The 17,885-nt window shown below is 38.3% G+C and overlaps 2 protein-coding genes across 2 annotated transcripts; both read right to left on the bottom strand.

The window, feature by feature from the left end:
- Positions 1-86: 86 nt before the first annotated feature.
- LOC121389571 lies at positions 87-6,919 on the bottom strand. The gene is made up of 5 exons (XM_041521246.1): positions 6,848-6,919; positions 5,599-5,719; positions 3,450-3,848; positions 1,919-2,319; positions 87-280 (listed from the first exon to the last, which is right to left on the bottom strand). Exons 1-5 carry the CDS (start codon positions 6,906-6,908, stop codon positions 129-131), a joined length of 1,134 nt encoding a protein of 377 aa, XP_041377180.1. The 5' UTR covers positions 6,909-6,919; the 3' UTR covers positions 87-128.
- A 2,737-nt stretch (positions 6,920-9,656) lies between these two features.
- LOC121388101 lies at positions 9,657-13,389 on the bottom strand. Its single transcript, XM_041519316.1, has 3 exons — positions 13,078-13,389; positions 10,359-10,759; positions 9,657-9,846 (listed from the first exon to the last, which is right to left on the bottom strand). Exons 1-3 carry the CDS (start codon positions 13,356-13,358, stop codon positions 9,695-9,697), a joined length of 834 nt encoding a protein of 277 aa, XP_041375250.1. The 5' UTR covers positions 13,359-13,389; the 3' UTR covers positions 9,657-9,694.
- Between the last annotated feature and the right edge of the window lie 4,496 nt (positions 13,390-17,885).

Here is a 17,885-nt window from a genome sequence, read left to right as displayed (position 1 = left end):
AATCATAAAAAAAAGAAAATGAATAATAATAAATAAATAAAAACGAAAAAAAAAAATAACAGCAACCCAAAACAAAACAAACGCCGTGTTATTTCAGTGTTTAATGTTTTATGTAGTCTGTGATTCCATTAACCCACGATGTTAGGCAGATCGTGGTGCTGGTGATCGAGGAATCCGTGTAGACTGGCTTCAGTCAGCTGGTATCCGCCACCTTGCTGCACCATGATGCTGTTGATCGCGTCGTACCAGTGGTTAATGTTAGTACCACCACCAGCGCCACCTAGTGATCACAGAATAATTTGTTAAATAACAATGAAGATAATCAAAATCTCGGAAAGTCATGGAATTTGTAAATCTCATTTTCCAGGCATGGAAAATTATGGAATCATGACCTAATTTTTTAAATGTTACGGAAAATTTAATTTGGTTGATGGTTACAATCATTGGTCTGTGACGAGTACGTTTAGCGGCAAGGGCCTGTAAATAACTTTTAGTAGAAAAAGATGTTAAAATGTGCTTAAAACTTGGTTTTTTTTTAGGATATGTAAGAAATATAATAAATTAATTATAATACATTGGTGTCCGTTAGATACCATTTATCATAAAACTCGTTTAAAAACGTATCAAATTCACTTTCGCACGTTAGATACATTTTATAACAACTCGTAAGATAAATGGTATCTAACGGCCACTCATATATTATCCTCGGTATGACTTCAATTCCTGTCGAAACATTTTGATAACTTGTATTAGATTATGTTAATAATCACAGGAAAATCGTGTAAATCCTTTTTTAAAAAGGTAATGGAAATAGTCTTTAAAAACTCACGGAGATAGACCTAATGATATTTGGTTGAAAACAATGTGCACAATTTCAACCCTAGGCACGTTCAGGAGGTCGAATGACCGCGTTCGCTCGCTAAAACTGGAATTTAAGCCTAACATTTTAAATGAATGTGATATGATAGAAGACAACGGTACCAGATCAATTGTTCCCTGCTGATCAGGCCACTGGCTGTTATAACTATGCTAACATAAAGACATTGCGTTAGACCCTAATATCAAGTGCTTTTTACAATCCAAAAATGACATCCATAATTCTGCCCTAATTCATTTGATTACGGCTGATATCTGTACAGGCCTACGCATTACTGCCATTTGTAATATGTTACTTTATTCCAGGCCCAAGTTAGGGTTACGACTGGTTTCGGATTAGCTGTCTTGCTACCTGAGTATACCCACTTAAAGAATTATAATAGTCTGTTAAAACATATAAGTACGTCATACAAGTCTACTAATTGACTGACAGACCAACTCTAAAAATTGGTCTAGTTAAACATGATATAAACAAAAGCACTCAATTTCAAATATTTAAAATGTGATTTCGAGAGACGGGCAGTTTTTTCTGTCTATAGTCCTTCCCGCGGGGAACGTCGTTTTCTTAATATAGTATTTACTACAAGTTATTTATTTCCGAGCCGATTGGTTTCTAAATTGCATACTTTTACTTTTCTTCGTATGTCAAATCAAACTGAAATTATTTTTTAAAACAATGTTGATGGATGCTGGTTAGAATTACTAGCAGGTTCTTACCCGATGGGGGCGAGACGTAGCCCAGTGGTAAAGCGCGATTGGTTTGGGATCGATCCCCGTCAGTAGGCCCATTGGGCTATTTCTCGCCCCAGCCAGTGCACCACGACTGGTACATCATAGGCTGTGGTATGTGCTATTCTGTCTATGGGATAGTGCATATAAAAGATCCTTTGCTGCTAATCAAAAATAGTAGCCCATCAAGTGGCGGCAGCGGGTTTCTTACCTCAATATCTGTGTGGTCCTTAAGCATATGTCTGACGCCATATAACCGTAAATAAAATGTGTTGAGTTCGTCGTTAAATAAACCATTTTCTTCCTTCCTTACCTGATGTGAAAACGAACAAGAGAACGAGTTCTTGGTTGATAACGAAGAAGCTTGGGTTGCCGCTGTCGCCTGAAATCTTGCGTTCGTAGAACTCGTGACGTGTACTGTTTGCTATCGGTATCCTCAGAGAGATTCCGGAACCGGAATAATAATTGAAATCCGCCACCAGCGCCTTCTCCTCCTGATCAGTGCTCAGAACGGGAAGTCTCGTGCTGCGTGCAGGTCGGAAAGATACAATCTCTCTCGGCATCACTCGGGCGAAGCTGATCGTCGACGGAACATCTTTGTCCAGGAATCCGACGACGATGTCTTTGCCGTAGAAGTGGTCGTGCGCTGTTCTGTTCACCAAGTGTGTGGAGATCACGCGACGTTCAATGACGTTGTTGTTGGCGTCAACAAATCTGAAAATATATTTATAAGTTTAGTCTCTTTGCCAGACTCTAATATATATAGCGCAGTTCGCTACGAATAAATGTTCTCTGCGGTATTTGTATCTTTGAACCGGCCTCGGTGGCGTCGTGGTTAAGCCATCGGTCTACAGGCTGGGTTCGGATCCCATTTTGTTATTTTTAATCCCGATACCGACTCTAAACCCTGAGTAAGTGCTCCGCATGGCTCAATGGGTAGGTGTAAACCACTTGCACCGAGTGATCCATACCTGGTTCAACAAAGACCATTGTTTGTGCTATCCTGCCTGTGGGAAGCGCAAATAATATATCCCTTGCTGCCTGTCGTAAAAGAGTAGCCTATGTGGCGACAGCGGATTTCCTCTAAAAAAAACCTGTCAGAATGACCATCTGTTTGACGTCCAATAGCCGATGATAAGATAAAAAACCAATGTGCTCTAGTGGCGTCGTTAAATAAAACAAACTTTAACTTTTTTTGTATCTTTGATGAATACTGATTGGAAATTCATGGAGTACAAACTTGGCAGCCATAAGTAATTTGAAATATTCAACATAACGTCTATGGCGTCAAAGATTGCCATACAAACCATAAAATTAGCAATATCTTGAATATTTTGTCACCTGGGACAAATCTTTTGATGGCTATATCTAGGTTTTGGATGTAAAGGAATTCATGCTGAACCACTCTGGCTAATGAAGACACTGCATCATCATTTAATTCCAATGTGGCCATCACTATGGCAGACAGAGCATGGACATTGCAGTTTATGTGAGCAAATTGAAGGTTATCTAGGTTTTATGTCAGAAGTATTCCAAAGAAATATTAGGTGTCCGCAATAACACTGGGGTAGATGGAAAATGTTAGAATGGATTGTGCGCCAATATTCAAGTAACTTTTTTTTTTATTACAAAACAACTTAACTGAAATCACATGGCATGAACAAGGGTAACCCTATTTTGTCATGTTTTCATTTAGAATGTTACTTTATAAATGCTAATCCCCCCCCCCCCCCCCCAACAATTTACATATGTCACAGGTCGTTGCGACACGCACATTTGATTATTGCTATTGACAATTTTACACAGTCACTCAATACCAAACAGAGCGATGTATTCGTCTATACCTGATTGTTTTGTTTCTGTGAATACTGTAATGTCTGGCCCACAGTACATGCCGTGGTGATACTAGTGTTCCAGCTTTTCTGTTTCTGAGGTCACTGTTCCAAGGAGAAATGGAGGTCAGATCCAGGCCATACGCCCAGCAGTCTTTGTTTCTGACGTACACCTTGTGTGTGTGGTCCTGCTTGGAGAAAATCATCTTGGCGGTCTTCACAGGGATTCCCTTGGACCTGGACAGAGCCAGGCGGTCGTCGATTCCGTGGGTGATGCTTTTGAAGAGGTTCAGCTCGAACTGGGTGGGCGGTGGACTGGTTTTCGGTGGGGGACGAGTCGGGTGGGTACAGTTTGTTCCGTGTCCCACTACCGTGATGTGGTTCTTACAGTAGGCTGAGTAGAAAGCACACCTGGGGAAAATAAAGAAAGGGAAGACACATTTGTTTAACGATACATGAACCATTTCGCCTTACGGTAACTGGCATGGCAAAGTCCAGCTGGTCAAGGCGAATTTTCGCCCAATCGCGTGAGCCCTGCATGATTATTTCAAAACTTGGATGATAGACGGAAAGAAAATTCTCTGCTGCTACAGTTTACAGAAAAGTAGCTTTTCGGACATAACTCAAAAACAATTATTTCAACTTTTGGCTTAATTCTCCTTCTGAGAACTATCAACTTTTACCACCGCCTCTTTCGCCTCGTTTATCTCGGCCACAACAACCGGTCTTCAGTGCTCCTTTAGTGCTAAAGTTGTAAGCGAGAGTTCCGCCTTCCCCTCCCACACCCCTTTCCGGTCTTGGACGCAAGGGCTTGCTTATGCAAGAATTTGCGCTCACGACAGTCGTGCGCTACAACAGCTTGCTCTGAATGTGCATGTTAAACCCTATGACCTGAACTGACCTGAAAAGTAGCAAGGGATCTTCTATGTCCTTCGAGGGTGATCGTTCGTACAGCTGGCAAGTGTTCTACCATTTTGACGTATGATTAAAATTTTGTTAGGGCATGTGCTTCAACTAGGTAGGTACTATCTACGAATCCCATATAATAACAATGGGGTTGATGAATGGATGGGTGGTAGGTAGGTAGTGCCTACTTATTGTAATTAGGTAGTGCGCGAGTTCTAGGCTTGATTCAAATATGTGTACTGTATGTTTAAACCGAACCCAGTATTTGTAGTTTGTATGTAATTGTTGAAATTATATTTTTTTGTAATGTTATAGTTTATGTCATTCATTGAAATGTGTACAGTATGTAACATCATCTCGTGAAGGAGGCATTTATATAGGCTTATCGTCTGTTTGCCGATCCACGTCATTTATTTGAATAAATATTGTTTTAAAAAGAAGGTAGGTATGTAGTTAAGTATATAATATTGCGTTTATATCCCAGTATCGACTTCCATCCAGTGCTTTAGATTATATTTTATTAATTATGAATGTTTCTACAGGGGTTTTCGTCATATAATATGGCTATGATTCTTCAGCGGTGTTGGAGCTCTATTTGTTCTTTACTGTCTCACCTCAGCGTATTATGCGTGTGTGTGTGCGTGCGTACTTATTATGGTATCGTGTATGTGTGCGCATGTGTGTACGCTTGGGTGCGTTTGCACGCGAACTAACAGTTGACAAATAAAGTTCGTGCATTATACTAGTTTCGGGGGGGGGGGGGGGGGGGGGGGTGAGGGCAGGATTTAGCTCAGTCGTTTGCGTGCTCAACTATGGTGCTTGCGTCGTAGGATCGAACCACCTCGGTGGATTAATTCGGCTGATTGGGTTGTTTCCCGTTCCAACCAGTGCACCACAACTGGGCAAAGGCCGTGGTATTTTATTTACTGTCTGTGGGAAAGTGCATATAAAAGATCCCTTTCTGCATTAGGAAAAATGTATCGGGTTTCCTCTGATGACTATGTGTCAGAATTACTAAATGTATGACGTCCAATAGCCGATGATTAATTAATAAATGTATTTTAGTGGTGTCGTTAAACAAAACAAACTTTATACTAGCTTCGATGTAGTCTTTGTTCGTGCTACTAGTGGTATTAGTGTTATTATTAAATTACTTACAGGCCGTAGAATGTGTCCATACTAGTAATGGTAGTAGGCCTACTCTTTAATTACATACAAGATTAAGTCGTGGTAATTGTATTTCTGAAGTACGTACAAGCCGTGGTATTTGTGTCCATCGCTTGCGCAGAATATGTGGTCTTTTTGTACATGTCCTGCACAAAATTTCTGCGAATATTCCTGGCACGTATCTTCTGGCTCCGGAATAATACGAGCACCTACACAGTAAAAATAATGGTAAGTGTATTTCCCAACTGATTCCATTGGGTGGCGGGAGGCAGTTTTCAGGTACCTACCACACATTGCTGAGTTTGCTGCAATGTTTAAGATGTTATCGACTAACAGAGACTTTTTAACGATTGTAGTTACACATAAAAAAATTAAAAGATTTGGCATAAAATATTGTACTAGGTTAAATTTCATTTTATTTCCTTAAATATTGTTTTTTCGTACGTACGAAATTATTTAAAGACAAAATCCAGTTTGGGCTTCTTACAAATATTAAGACGGCCAGAAACACAGTGAATATACAGACACTGATATTCTAATATATATTTAATATTCAAGTTTAATCGTAGAAATATTTTATTAGTCAAAAACATCTTACAGTGCACCAAACTCAGGAATGTCCCTTTAAAACCATGTATCCATACAGAATTTTTTTTTAGACGATTTACCAGGTAGAGTTGTAAGACAATTTACGTCACTTCATGTCTCCCTACTATTAGCCAGAACAAAATGATAATATTATCCCATTAAATATCATATCTTTATACAAGATTCCAAGGGATTTGTCTTAGTGTCATTATATCAATGAAATGAACAGAATTATCTTTACTGCTAAATAACGATTAAATGCAACTATTGAGTCATTGTACATTATACAGAATAGCAGTTATTTTGTTTACACATTTGAGTTTTGTCCCATTCGCAACACATATTATCAATTAAAGTTCATGTATATCACACACCGATAGGCTTGACGCCAACATGATAATATTAAGTAGTAATCTGAGACAGAGAGAAAGAGAGAGAGAGAGAGAGAGAGAGAGAGAGAGAGAGAGAGAGAGAGAGAGAGAGAGAGAGAGAGAGAGAGAGAGAGAGATAACGACATACAGAGACAGAGAGAAAGAGACAACGAAAGAGACGGCAAAACACAAAGAGAAAAAGAGAGACAAAAGGATGGACAGATATAGACAAAGTGAGAGAGAGAGAGAGAGAGAGAGAGAGAGAGAGAGAGAGAGAGAGAGAGAGAGAGAGAGAGAGAGAGAGAGAGAGAGAGAGAGAGAGAGAGAGAGAGAGAGACGGACAGACAGCAGATCGTATAAAGCTAAAAGTTATCTTACCAACATATAGAAACAACGACACAGTGGCGATACCTAAACTAGTTAGAACTGGCAGCGTCATGGTGGAAGATATATAACTGTTTTACTTCGATTCTTCAATAGCTACTGGCAGTTACCAAGCTTATCTCATATAAAGAAAGCAACAGATGTTTATAGGCAAAACATTCTTCATATTTACATAAACATCTGGTCGCACGAAGCATAGACATGTGCTCGCATTTTTTTTTTTTGGTAGGAGGGTAGGCTGATTTTTGCTCGAATTAAACGAAAATAACATTTATGTATAATCGCATTACTGTAAAACAGCTATATACGTTTACAAACGAATCACTTCATTTTTTTCTACTTTGTAAATGTCCAACATTGTATTGGTAATTGTATCAATGCTAAATTCTACTGTAAAATTACTGTTTTTGTCTAGTTAGTAAATGTCAAACATTTTAATAGTGATTGTATTTTTTCTGTAAAATTAATGTTTTCGTCTGGTTTGTAAATGTCAAACATTTCAATGGTGATTGTATTCTGCTGTAAACTTAATGTGTATCTCTAGTTTGTAAATGTCAAACATTTTAAATATGATTATATCAATGCTAAATTTTACTGTAAAATTAATGTTTTCCTCTAATTTGTAAATGTCAAACATTTTAAATATGATTATATCAATGCTAAATTTTACTGTAAAATTAATGTTTTCCTCTAATTTGTAAATGTCAAACATTTTAAATATGATTATATCAATGCTAAATGTTACCTAAAAATTAATGTTTTCCTCTAATTTGTAAATGTCAAACATTCCGGTGTTGATTGTATCAATATTGAATTCTACTGTAAACTTAATGTCTTGTTGTTGTTTGTAAATGTCAAACATTCCAGTGTTGATTGTATCAATGTTGAATTCTATTGTAAACTTTATTTACTCGGCAAAATATTGTTATTTCAACAATGGTGGCGTCTAATTTTGTGACAAGCGTATATTTGTAAAACGTGCAACCGAGTAAACTGTGTAATTTGTGAAACATTACTTTTCTTTCTTTTTCGGCTGACAAAACAATGCTTTATAAGTTTGTTTTCCTATAGGTTTCTATTAGCAGTAAGGTATCCTTTATATGCACTGTCCCACAGACAGGACAGCACATACCACGGTATTTGATATACCAGTTGTGGGGCATTGGTTGTGGTGGTGGTGACCATTTAGAGACCCAAACACCACCGACTGTGTTAGATCCCGTTCCCTATATGTATTACTAATGGAAGACAACGGGAATTGCACATAGTTTTAAAACAAACATTTATCATACAGCTTTTTAAGAAGGCCAACGTTGTTCTGAATATCTGTTATATATATATATATATATATATATATATATATATATATATATATATGTATGTATATATGTATGTATATATGTATATATATATATATATATATATAAAGGTAATAAACATATTTTTATATTTTCTGTAGTTTCTTTAAATTAGTTTTAAAACAAACACAAACAGCAACAAAACAAAACAACACAAATCAAATATATTGTTTTTAAGCCGTCTTTATTAACAAATGCTAAAACAGTTATTAAGTGTTTAAATTTGAAGTCACTTAGCGGCTGAAGTCGTGACTATATCACCACTTTTTTCTCTCCCCACCCACCCCATGACAGACCCTGGTTAGATTATCCCACGAGGTAAGGCAGACTGTGGTGTCGTGTGTAGGCCAATTCGTTGTCATCGAATATCGTTGAAGACCTTGCTGCCACAAAAAAACTTCCATTCGTCATATTTTTTGGAATATTGTATAACTATAGAAGCAAGAAACTCTGACAGAAATATATATAAAAGTGAATGACAAAATCGTCTTCCGTGATCAAAATCGTATCTCTGCGCAAGGCGGAGTCAAAAGGACTTTTTACACAAAAGCGTCGTTGCTTCCATGATCCACTATCAGGTGCTCGTCCCTAAGATGACCGCCACTTCCCTAGGATATCCGTAACAGGATGTTTTATCCCTCCTGCAATGCCGGAGGAGGACTGCCACTCCCAAGAATAGCTTAGAAAACCCAAACGTGTACAGCACAGAGCTCAATGGAAAATATACAGCTGTGATGCTACACATTCCCGAATCACTTTAAAAACAAGTGATTATATCAGGTGTTCCCGAAAGTTCAGCATATCCTGCCCCACCGGTGGCACCCGTCTTGAGCACAACCAACAGCCATCAAGTTCATAGCTGAAATGTACAAACGTTTCACCAAATGATATGAAAAGGCAAGTACAAAGTCAAAATAGAGTATCGCATCAGACATCGTTTTAGTCAGTGATGCCTCATACCGTGAACTGGCCTCTGAGTATCCACCATAAAAATGTTTTTAAGCTTTCCAGAAGTCCTTGGATGTTATATACCTGATCAACAACTTCTGTACCAGAACGATATGTCGGTCTTTAAAATCGGCATACGATGAGCATGCTCTAAGGTATCTCAGAATTTGCTAAATATAGGCACCAACAGCTGGAGCAGAAGGAATATTGCTCGACATGAAGGGGAAATTGACTATTGGAAAGCTGAAGTCATCCCTTTCATCATACATCTTTTTAAGAAGGCCAACGTTGTTCTGAATCTCTGTTATGTATATAGACCAATGTAATAAACATATTTTTATATTTTCTGTAGTTTCTTGAAATTAGTTTTAAAACACAGACAAACAACACAACTCAAATATATTATTTTAAAGCCGTCTTTATTAACAGATGCTAAACAGTTATCAAGTGTTTAAATTTAAAGTCACTTAGCAGCTGAAGTCTTGACCATATGACAATTTTGTTCTCTCCCACCCCATGACAGACCCTGGTTAGATTATCCCACAATGTTAGGCAGACTGTGGTGCTGGTGATCGAGGAATCCGTGTAGACTGGCTTCAGTCAGCTGGTATCCGCCACCTTGCTGCTCCATGATGCTGTTGATCGCGTCGTACCAGTGGTTGATGTTAGTACCACCACCAGCGCCACCTAGTGTTAACAGAACAGTACTTTTTATTATTCTCAATTTGTATTCTTTTTAGATTCTTATTTAAAATTTAGTAAAATTTTAAAAATGACATCGAGGAATTAGTTTTATTCTTTTGGTGGTATGGTATAAATGGGACTTAATGTCAATGATATTTGTCAAAATGTAATAGCTTCGGAAGAACTAAATGATTGACTGACTGTCTGACCCATTGGTCGACTGGTTAGTTGATTGATTTGTTGATTTAATGACTGACTGCCTGACTGACTTATTGACTGGCTGACTGGCCGATCGATTAAATATCTAATTTGACACGCTAAGGTATTTTAAAATAATAAAACTACATACCCAATAAAATGAATTAATCTTTGGGGTTTTGTGGGTATTTTTTCTAGGCATTAACCATGCTAAATACTATAACTAGATACTCTACTCTTTAAGTTAAGTCAAGGATATAAGCCTATGATATATAGTAAGCTTTATACGTTTCTTATCGCCTGCTACCTCTTCTTACCTGTAGTAAGCACAAAGAGCAGAACAATCTGCTGATTGATAACAAAGAAGTTCGGATTTCCGCTGTCCCCTCCTATGATTCGTTCAAAGAACTCGTGACGTGTACTGTTGGCTATTGGCGTCCTCAGCGAGACTCCTGAACCGTAATAATAATTGAAATCTGCCACAAGCGCTTTCTCCTCCTGGTCCGTACTGAGAACGGGAAGTCTCGTGCTGTGTTGTGGCCGGAAATACAAGATCTCTCTCGGCATCACTCGGGCGAAGCTGATCGTTGACGGAACATCTTTGTCCAGGAATCCGACGACGATGTCTTTGCCGTAGAAGTGGTCGTGCGCTGTTCTGTTCACCAAGTGTGTGGAGATCACGCGACGTTCAATGACGTTGTTGTTGGCGTCAACAAATCTGAAAATATAGTTCAAAGAACTGTTCATCATCACTCGTTGGAACTAAGAATATTCATTTCTGGCTTAGAATATTAAATTAGGCAGATATTAAAAGAACTGTCCAGTATCTCTAGTTGGAACTAAAAATATTCGTTTCTTGCTTAAAATATTAAATTATGTAGATAGTAAAAGAACTGTTCAGTATTACTCGTTGGAACTAAGAATATTCATTTCTTGCTTAGAATATAAAATTATGTAGATAGTAAAAGAACTGTTCAGTATCACTCGTTGGAATTAAGATTATTCATTTCTTGCTTAGAATATTAAATTATGTAGATATTAAAAGAACTGTCCAGTATCTCTAGTTGGAACTATGAATATTCGTTTCTTGCTTAGAATATTAAATTATGTAGATATTAAAAGAACTGTTCAGTATCTCTCGTTGGAACTAAGAATATTCCTTTCTTGTTTAGGATATTAAATTATGTAGATAATAAAAGAACAGTTCAGTATCTCTCGTTGGAACTAAGAATATTACTTTTTTGCTTAGAATATTAAATTATGTAGATATTAAAAGAACTGTTCAGTATCTCTAGTTGGAACCAAGAATAATCGTTTCTTGCTTAGAATACAAAATTAGTTAGATATTAAAATAACTGTTCAGTATCACTCGTTGGAACTAAGATTATTCGTTTCTTGCTTAGAATATTAAATTAGTTAGATATTAAAAGAACTGTTCAGTATCTCTCGTTGGAACTAAGAATATCCGTTGCTTGCTTAGAATATTAAATTATGTAGATAGTAAAAGAACTGTTCAGTATCACTCATTGGAACTAAGAATAGTCCTTTCTTGCTTAGAATATTAAATTATGTAGATATTAAAAGAACTGTTCAATATCTCTAGTTGGAACTAAGAATAATCGTTTCTTGCTTAGAATACAAAATTAGTTAGATATTAAAATAACAGTTCAGTATCTCTCCTTGGAACTAAGAATATTACTTTCTTCCTTAGAATATTAAATTATGTAGATAGTAAAAGAACTGTTCAGTATCACTCGTTGGAACTAAGAATATTCCTTTCTGGTTAGAATATTAAATTATGTAGATAGTAAAAGAACTGTTCAGTATCACTCGTTGGAACTAAGAATATTCGTTTCTTGCTTAGAATATTAAATTATGTAGATATTAAAAGAACTGTTCAGTATCTCTAGTTGGAACCAAGAATATTCGTTTCTTGCTCAGAATATTAAATTATGTAGATATTAAAAGAACTGTTCAGTATCTCTAGTTGGAACTAAGAATATTCGTTTCTTGCTTAGAATATTAAATTATGTAGATATTAATTGTCCTGAGGCATGTTCAGGAGGGCGAGCGATCGAAGTGGCTCTCTAGTCAAGAGGAAACCTGCTGCCACCATGCCATAGGCTGCCCGTTCGACTAGCAGCAAGGGCGAGCGATCGAAGTGGCGCTCAAGTCTACAGGAAACCTGCGGCCACCATACCATAAGCTACCGTTTCGACTAACAGCAAGGGCGAGTGATTGAAGTGGCTCTCTAGTCTAAAGGAAGCCTGTTGCCACCATACCATAGGTTACCGTTTCGACTAGCAGCAAGGGCGAGCGATCGAAGTGGCTCTCTAGTCTAGAGGAAGCCTGCTGCCATCATGCCATAGGCTACCGTCTCGATTAGCAGGAAGGGCGAGCGATCGAAGTGGCTCTCTAGTCTAGAGGAAGCCTGCTGCCACCATACCATAGGCTACCGTCTCGACTAGCAGCAAGGGCGAGAGATCGAGGTGGCGCTCTAATCTAGAGGAAACCTACTACCACCATACCATAGGCTACCGTTTCGACTAGCTGCAAGGGATTATAAGCACTATCTCACAGAAAGAATAACACACTCCATGACCTTGGGCGCAAAAACAGCGATCGATCTTAAGACTGTTCTAAAGGCGAACGCTTAACTAATGGACTATGTCCTGCCCCCTCTTTGAAAATTTACAGATGAATCACTAATAGTATCCAAATAACTACATCAAAGCTTGTGGATGTGCTGTTTTGTGGAGGAAATCAAGATTTTAATCTTTAAAAAAAAAAAAAAAAATCATATTTTCAACAAAATGTACAAAACAGCTAGGAATCCAGATGACATTAAAACAACGTTGTGATATGATTACAAAGCAATGAATCTAAATCGCTTTTGCTAAAGTAAAAAATAGATTTAATCATGCATTAATGCTCTAAAAAATCCCCTAATTTTATTAAAACGTTTCACGAATATGTCTATCCTCCACCCAGCCTTTGACAAAATCTAGTTTTACCCTTGTAGCACTTAGTCTGTACCTGACTGTTTTGTTCACGTGAATGCTGTAGTGTCTCGCCCACAACATGTGACGAGGTGAGACCAGCGTTCCAGCCTTTCTGTTTCTGAGGTCACTGTTCCAAGGAGAAATAGAGGTCAGATCCAGGCCGTACGCCCAGCAGTCTTTGTTTCTGACGTACACCTTGTGCGTGTGGTCCTGCTTGGAGAAAATCATCTTGGCGGTCTTCACGGGGATTCCCCTGGACCTGGATAGAGCCAGGCGGTCGTCGATTCCGTGGGTGATGCTTTTAAAGAGATTCATCTCGAACTGGGTAGGCGGTGGAGTGGTTCTCGGGGGGAGAATTGGGTGGGTACAGTTTGGTCCGTCTCCTACTACCGTCATGTGGTTCTTACAATAGGCAGCATAGAACGCACATCTGGGGGAAAAACAAACATGGGCAGTGCAAAATATTGCAAGCTATTACAGCCTTATTAATTGTAAGATTAGGTCGATGCAGTATATGTTTCTGATGGCAATGATGGTTGCACTAGATTAAAATGTGTGTGTGTGTGTGTGTGTGTGTGTGTGTGTGTGTGTGTGCGTGTGTGTCAAACAGAAACGATACGTATGATTGGAAGGTGTTAAAGAATTACTAAAATAAATACAAACAGTAGAATAAGTCTCGAGTATGTCCTCAAATATTTGTCAGTGAAGTGTCCTTTGTGAGGACTAGTAACTCTCGCACAGAGTTTGATCTATTGGTCTTCAACTTGTTACAGCTATTGGCCTTCAACTTGTTACAGCTAGTGGCCTTCAACTTGTTACAGCTATTGGCCGTGTTGGAGCTATTGGCCTTCAACTTGTTACAGCTATTGGCCGTGTTGGAGCTATTGGCCTTCAACTTGTTACAGCTATTGGTCTTCAACTTGTTACAGCTATTGGCTTTCAACTTGTTACAGCTATTGGCCTTGTTGGAGCTATTGGCCTTCAACTTGTTACAGCTATTGGACATGGTAGAGCTATTGGCCTTCAACTTGTTACAGCTATTGACCTTGTTAGAGCTATTGACCTTCAACTTGTTACAGCTATTGGCCTTCAACTTGTTAGAGCTATTGACCGTGGACTTGTTACATCAATTTGCAAATGTCTTCAGATAAATACATGTATACTAGTAACAGTATAGGTATCTCTTATTTTCACTACCAGACTTTAATGACTAGACTACGTACAGGCCGTGGTATTTGTGTCCATCGCTTGTACAGTAGATGTGGTCTTTTTGAATGTGACTTGTGCAAAACCTCTGTGCAGTTTCCTGGCACGCATCTTCCGGTTCCGGAATCATACCAGCATCTAACAAGAAGATAAAACTATTACAGTCTTATACACAATCTATCTTACTGTGATGCAGAAACAATAAAACAACGCCATAGATTTTTGATGTTATAAATAAATACAGAAAGAAATATTGCTGTGCGTGCGCGTGTATGCATATAATCGTACCGTAACGGTATGCACATGAAAAACTCGCACAGAGAACGGAAAGAAACGGGATATTTGCCAAAGGACTCCTAAGTACATTTTAAACTGTGGCCATTTGGGAGGTAAAATCCAGTCTGGGCTTCTACAAAACATTAACACTATCAGAAACGTATTATATATATATCCTGTCTGTGGGATACCAATGGGAAAATGTATAAAAAAATAAATTAAGACTAAATGTCAAAATGTCAAAATGTTTGACATCTAATAGCCGATGATTAATAAATCAATGTGTTCTAGTAGTGTCGTTAAACAAACACACTTTACTGTAACAGTGCAGTGATCTTACCGACAACGAGAAATAGCAACATGGTGGCCACACCCAAACTCGTTACTACTGGCAGCGCCATCTTGGACTGTATCTATACCAGATCTCGATTACCTCGACTGTCCGTCTTCGTGTCTTGGTCAACACTGAAAATCCTTGAATTATTGCCAGTTCAAGGAAACGGACAGCTGTATTTAGAGATTATTTCCATATGTTCGCGTTAAAGACCCCCCCCCCCCCCCACACACACACACACTCCACGGCATAAAGGTCAAAATATGGTTTGTGCCCCACCAGTATGGAGGTTGTGCCCCCCCCCCCCCCCCAACTCTAGATATCGTTCCTACAGACCTGCTGACGTGTATCTGAGTAATCCCAAATAAACCGTACATCATTCTACATGGAACAACACGATGGTTGCTTTTAGGCAGAACAATTTATCTTATTTTAAGCCCCTTTAACACACACCCCAAAAAAAAAAAAAAAAAAAAAAAAAAAAAAATCACACACCCCAAAACCCCCCCATTCTACTTCAGATTATTAAAGGGACATTCCTGACTTTGCTGCATTGTAAGATGTTTTCGACTAATAAAATAGTTCTACGAATACACTTACATATTAAATATATTTTCTTGTTTAGAATATCAGTGTCTGTATATTCAGTGTGTTTCTGGTCGTCTTAATATTTGTAAGAAGCCCAAACTGGATTTTGTCTTCGAATAATTACGTACGTAAGAAAAAATATATTTTAGGAAATAAAATAAAAATTAACCTAGTACAAATATTAGAACGATCAGAAACACGTTTAATATACAGACACTAATATTTTATTCAGAAAAATATATTTGATATGTAATTACAATCGTTAAAAAGTCTCTGTTAATCGATAACATCTTAAAAATTGCAGCAAACTCAGGAATGTCCCTTTAAGCGTTCTGCTTTTAAACTGGCTTGTGAATAAATTAGCATTGGCAGAGTCATTTTGGAAGTTATATTAACCATTGTATTTCAACAATAACGGGAATGACCAATCTTTTCTCATGTGAAGAACGCGACAGATGTTTGTGTATTGTATTTTTCATATTTTCACAAACCCCGGGTCGCATGAAAAACGATTATATCATGCTGAAACACCGGTTTTCACAAAACATGATTATACCACGAGGAAATGTCCATTATTGGCACAACTACACAAGGAATCTGCCCTATACAGCCATAAGTTAGTTTTTCTTTAGGTTTCTGTTAGCAGTAAGGGATCCTGTATATGCACAGAACAGCACATATCTCAGCATTTGATATACCAGTCGTAGTGCACTGGTTGAGACGGGGGAAATCAATCAGAGAATGGGTCCACCGAGGGGATTGGATCTTTTGACCCAAACACCCCAAGCAAGTGCTTTACCGACTGTGTTAGATCCTATCCCCTATATCGTATACAAATGGAAGACAATGGAAATTACACGTAGTTTTAAAATAAAATCGTGTGTAGGCCTATTCGTTGTCATCGAATATCGTTGAAGACCTTGCTGCAACAAAAAACTTCCATTCGTCATCTTTTTTGGAATATTGTATAACTAAAGGAGTTAGAAGCAAGATACTCTGACAGAAATATATATCAAAATCGTATCTCTGCGCAAGGCGGAGTCAAAAGGACTTTTTACAAAAAAGCGTCGTTGCTTCCATGATCCACTATCAGGTGCTCGTCCCTAAGATGACCGCCACTTCCCTAGGATATCCGTAACAGGATGTTTTATCCCTCCTGCAATGCCTGGAGGAGGACTGCCATTCCCAAGACTAGCTTAGAAAACCCAAACTTGTACATCACAGAGCTCAATGGAAAATATACAGCTGTGATGTTACACACCCACGAATCACTTTAAAAACAAGTGATTATATCAGGTGTTCCCGAAAGTTCAGCATATCCTGCCCCACCGGTGGCACCCGTCTTGAGCACAACCAACAGCCATCAAGTTCATAGTTGAAATGTACAAACGTTTCACCAAATAATATGAAAAGGCATGTACAAAGTCAAAATAGAATATCGCATCAGACATCGTTTTAGTCAGTGATACCGTAAACTGGCCTCTGAGTATCCACCATAAAAACGTTTTCAAGCATTCCAGAAGTCCTTGGATGTTATATACCTGATCAACAACTTCTGTACCAGAACGATATGTCGGTCTTTAAAATCGGCATACGATGAGCATTTTCTAAGTTATCTCAGAAGTTGCTAAATATAGACACCAACAGCTGGAGCAGAAGGAATATTGCTCGACATGAAGAGAAAATTGACTATTGGAAAGCTGAAGTCATCCCTTTTATCATACAGCTTTTTAAGAAGGCCAACGTTGTTCTGAATATCTATGCACCTCTAAAACTCTACGCGTGTGGATTGATCAAACTGTCGTTGCCGATAGTATTTTAATATGTATTGTCAATCATGTCAAACAAGCGAAGCGCGCCTGTCTCGGGTGGTCTTGGCTATCGAGGATTAGGGTAATAAGTACAGAATAATAGATCGCTGACTAAGCGGAATGAAATGATCCTATGTTTGGTAGTCGGTGATCGTCCGTGGTGGAGAGCCTCGCTACGTAATACTTAATTACAGACACAGTCTAGTTAACTTCAAAGAGCATTTGTAAAAATTGTTAGCGCTGTTTGTTTTTGCTCTCAAAGGCGTGAATCGTGTCAAACTTTAGCTTTTCTATTTATGTATCTGTTAATGTTTATCAGTCACCAGTCATTTAGTTATGTTAAAAACTGATACATCACAGATCGAGCAATCTGGGGAAGGACCCGATAATATGGGGTTTGCCAGATCGGTTTTAAAAACTTACTTTTACAATATACGCAAAATGAATGTACGACAGGCGTCGAAGATGCCAACAGCTGGGATGGGGTGGGATGAGATGGAGTGGCGTGGGGTGAGGTGACTGATATATTAATTCGCCTTTCAACTGGGGATGCATAGTTTTTAGAGTTCAGAGGGCACGCTTCTTACACTATTAAGCGAAACAAACCAGCTGCAATGCTGCAACCAG

Source organism: Gigantopelta aegis, chromosome 14 (assembly GCF_016097555.1).
Source record: "Gigantopelta aegis isolate Gae_Host chromosome 14, Gae_host_genome, whole genome shotgun sequence".
Lineage (NCBI taxonomy): Eukaryota > Metazoa > Mollusca > Gastropoda > Neomphalida > Peltospiridae > Gigantopelta > Gigantopelta aegis.
Note: the sequence above shows the minus strand (reverse complement) of the source record. Positions and strands in the feature narration are given on the sequence as shown.

What these genes read in the sequence shown, in the direction of transcription:
- LOC121388101 (XM_041519316.1), bottom strand. Translation starts at nt 13,358, where the DNA reads ATGAATCTCTTTAAAAGCATCACCCACGGAATCGACGACCGCCTGGCT. An exon ending in CACGTGAACAAAACAGTCAG is followed by an intron (nt 10,760 to 13,077) that starts GTACAGACTAAG and finishes CTATATTTTCAG; the next exon opens with ATTTGTTGACGCCAACAACA. An exon ending in GCTCTTTGTGCTTACTACAG is followed by an intron (nt 9,847 to 10,358) that starts GTAAGAAGAGGT and finishes TGTTAACACTAG; the next exon opens with GTGGCGCTGGTGGTGGTACT.
- LOC121389571 (XM_041521246.1), bottom strand. Translation starts at nt 6,908, where the DNA reads ATGACGCTGCCAGTTCTAACTAGTTTAGGTATCGCCACTGTGTCGTTG. An exon ending in CACAGAAACAAAACAATCAG is followed by an intron (nt 2,320 to 3,449) that starts GTATAGACGAAT and finishes ATATATTTTCAG; the next exon opens with ATTTGTTGACGCCAACAACA. An exon ending in CTTGTTCGTTTTCACATCAG is followed by an intron (nt 281 to 1,918) that starts GTAAGGAAGGAA and finishes TGTGATCACTAG; the next exon opens with GTGGCGCTGGTGGTGGTACT.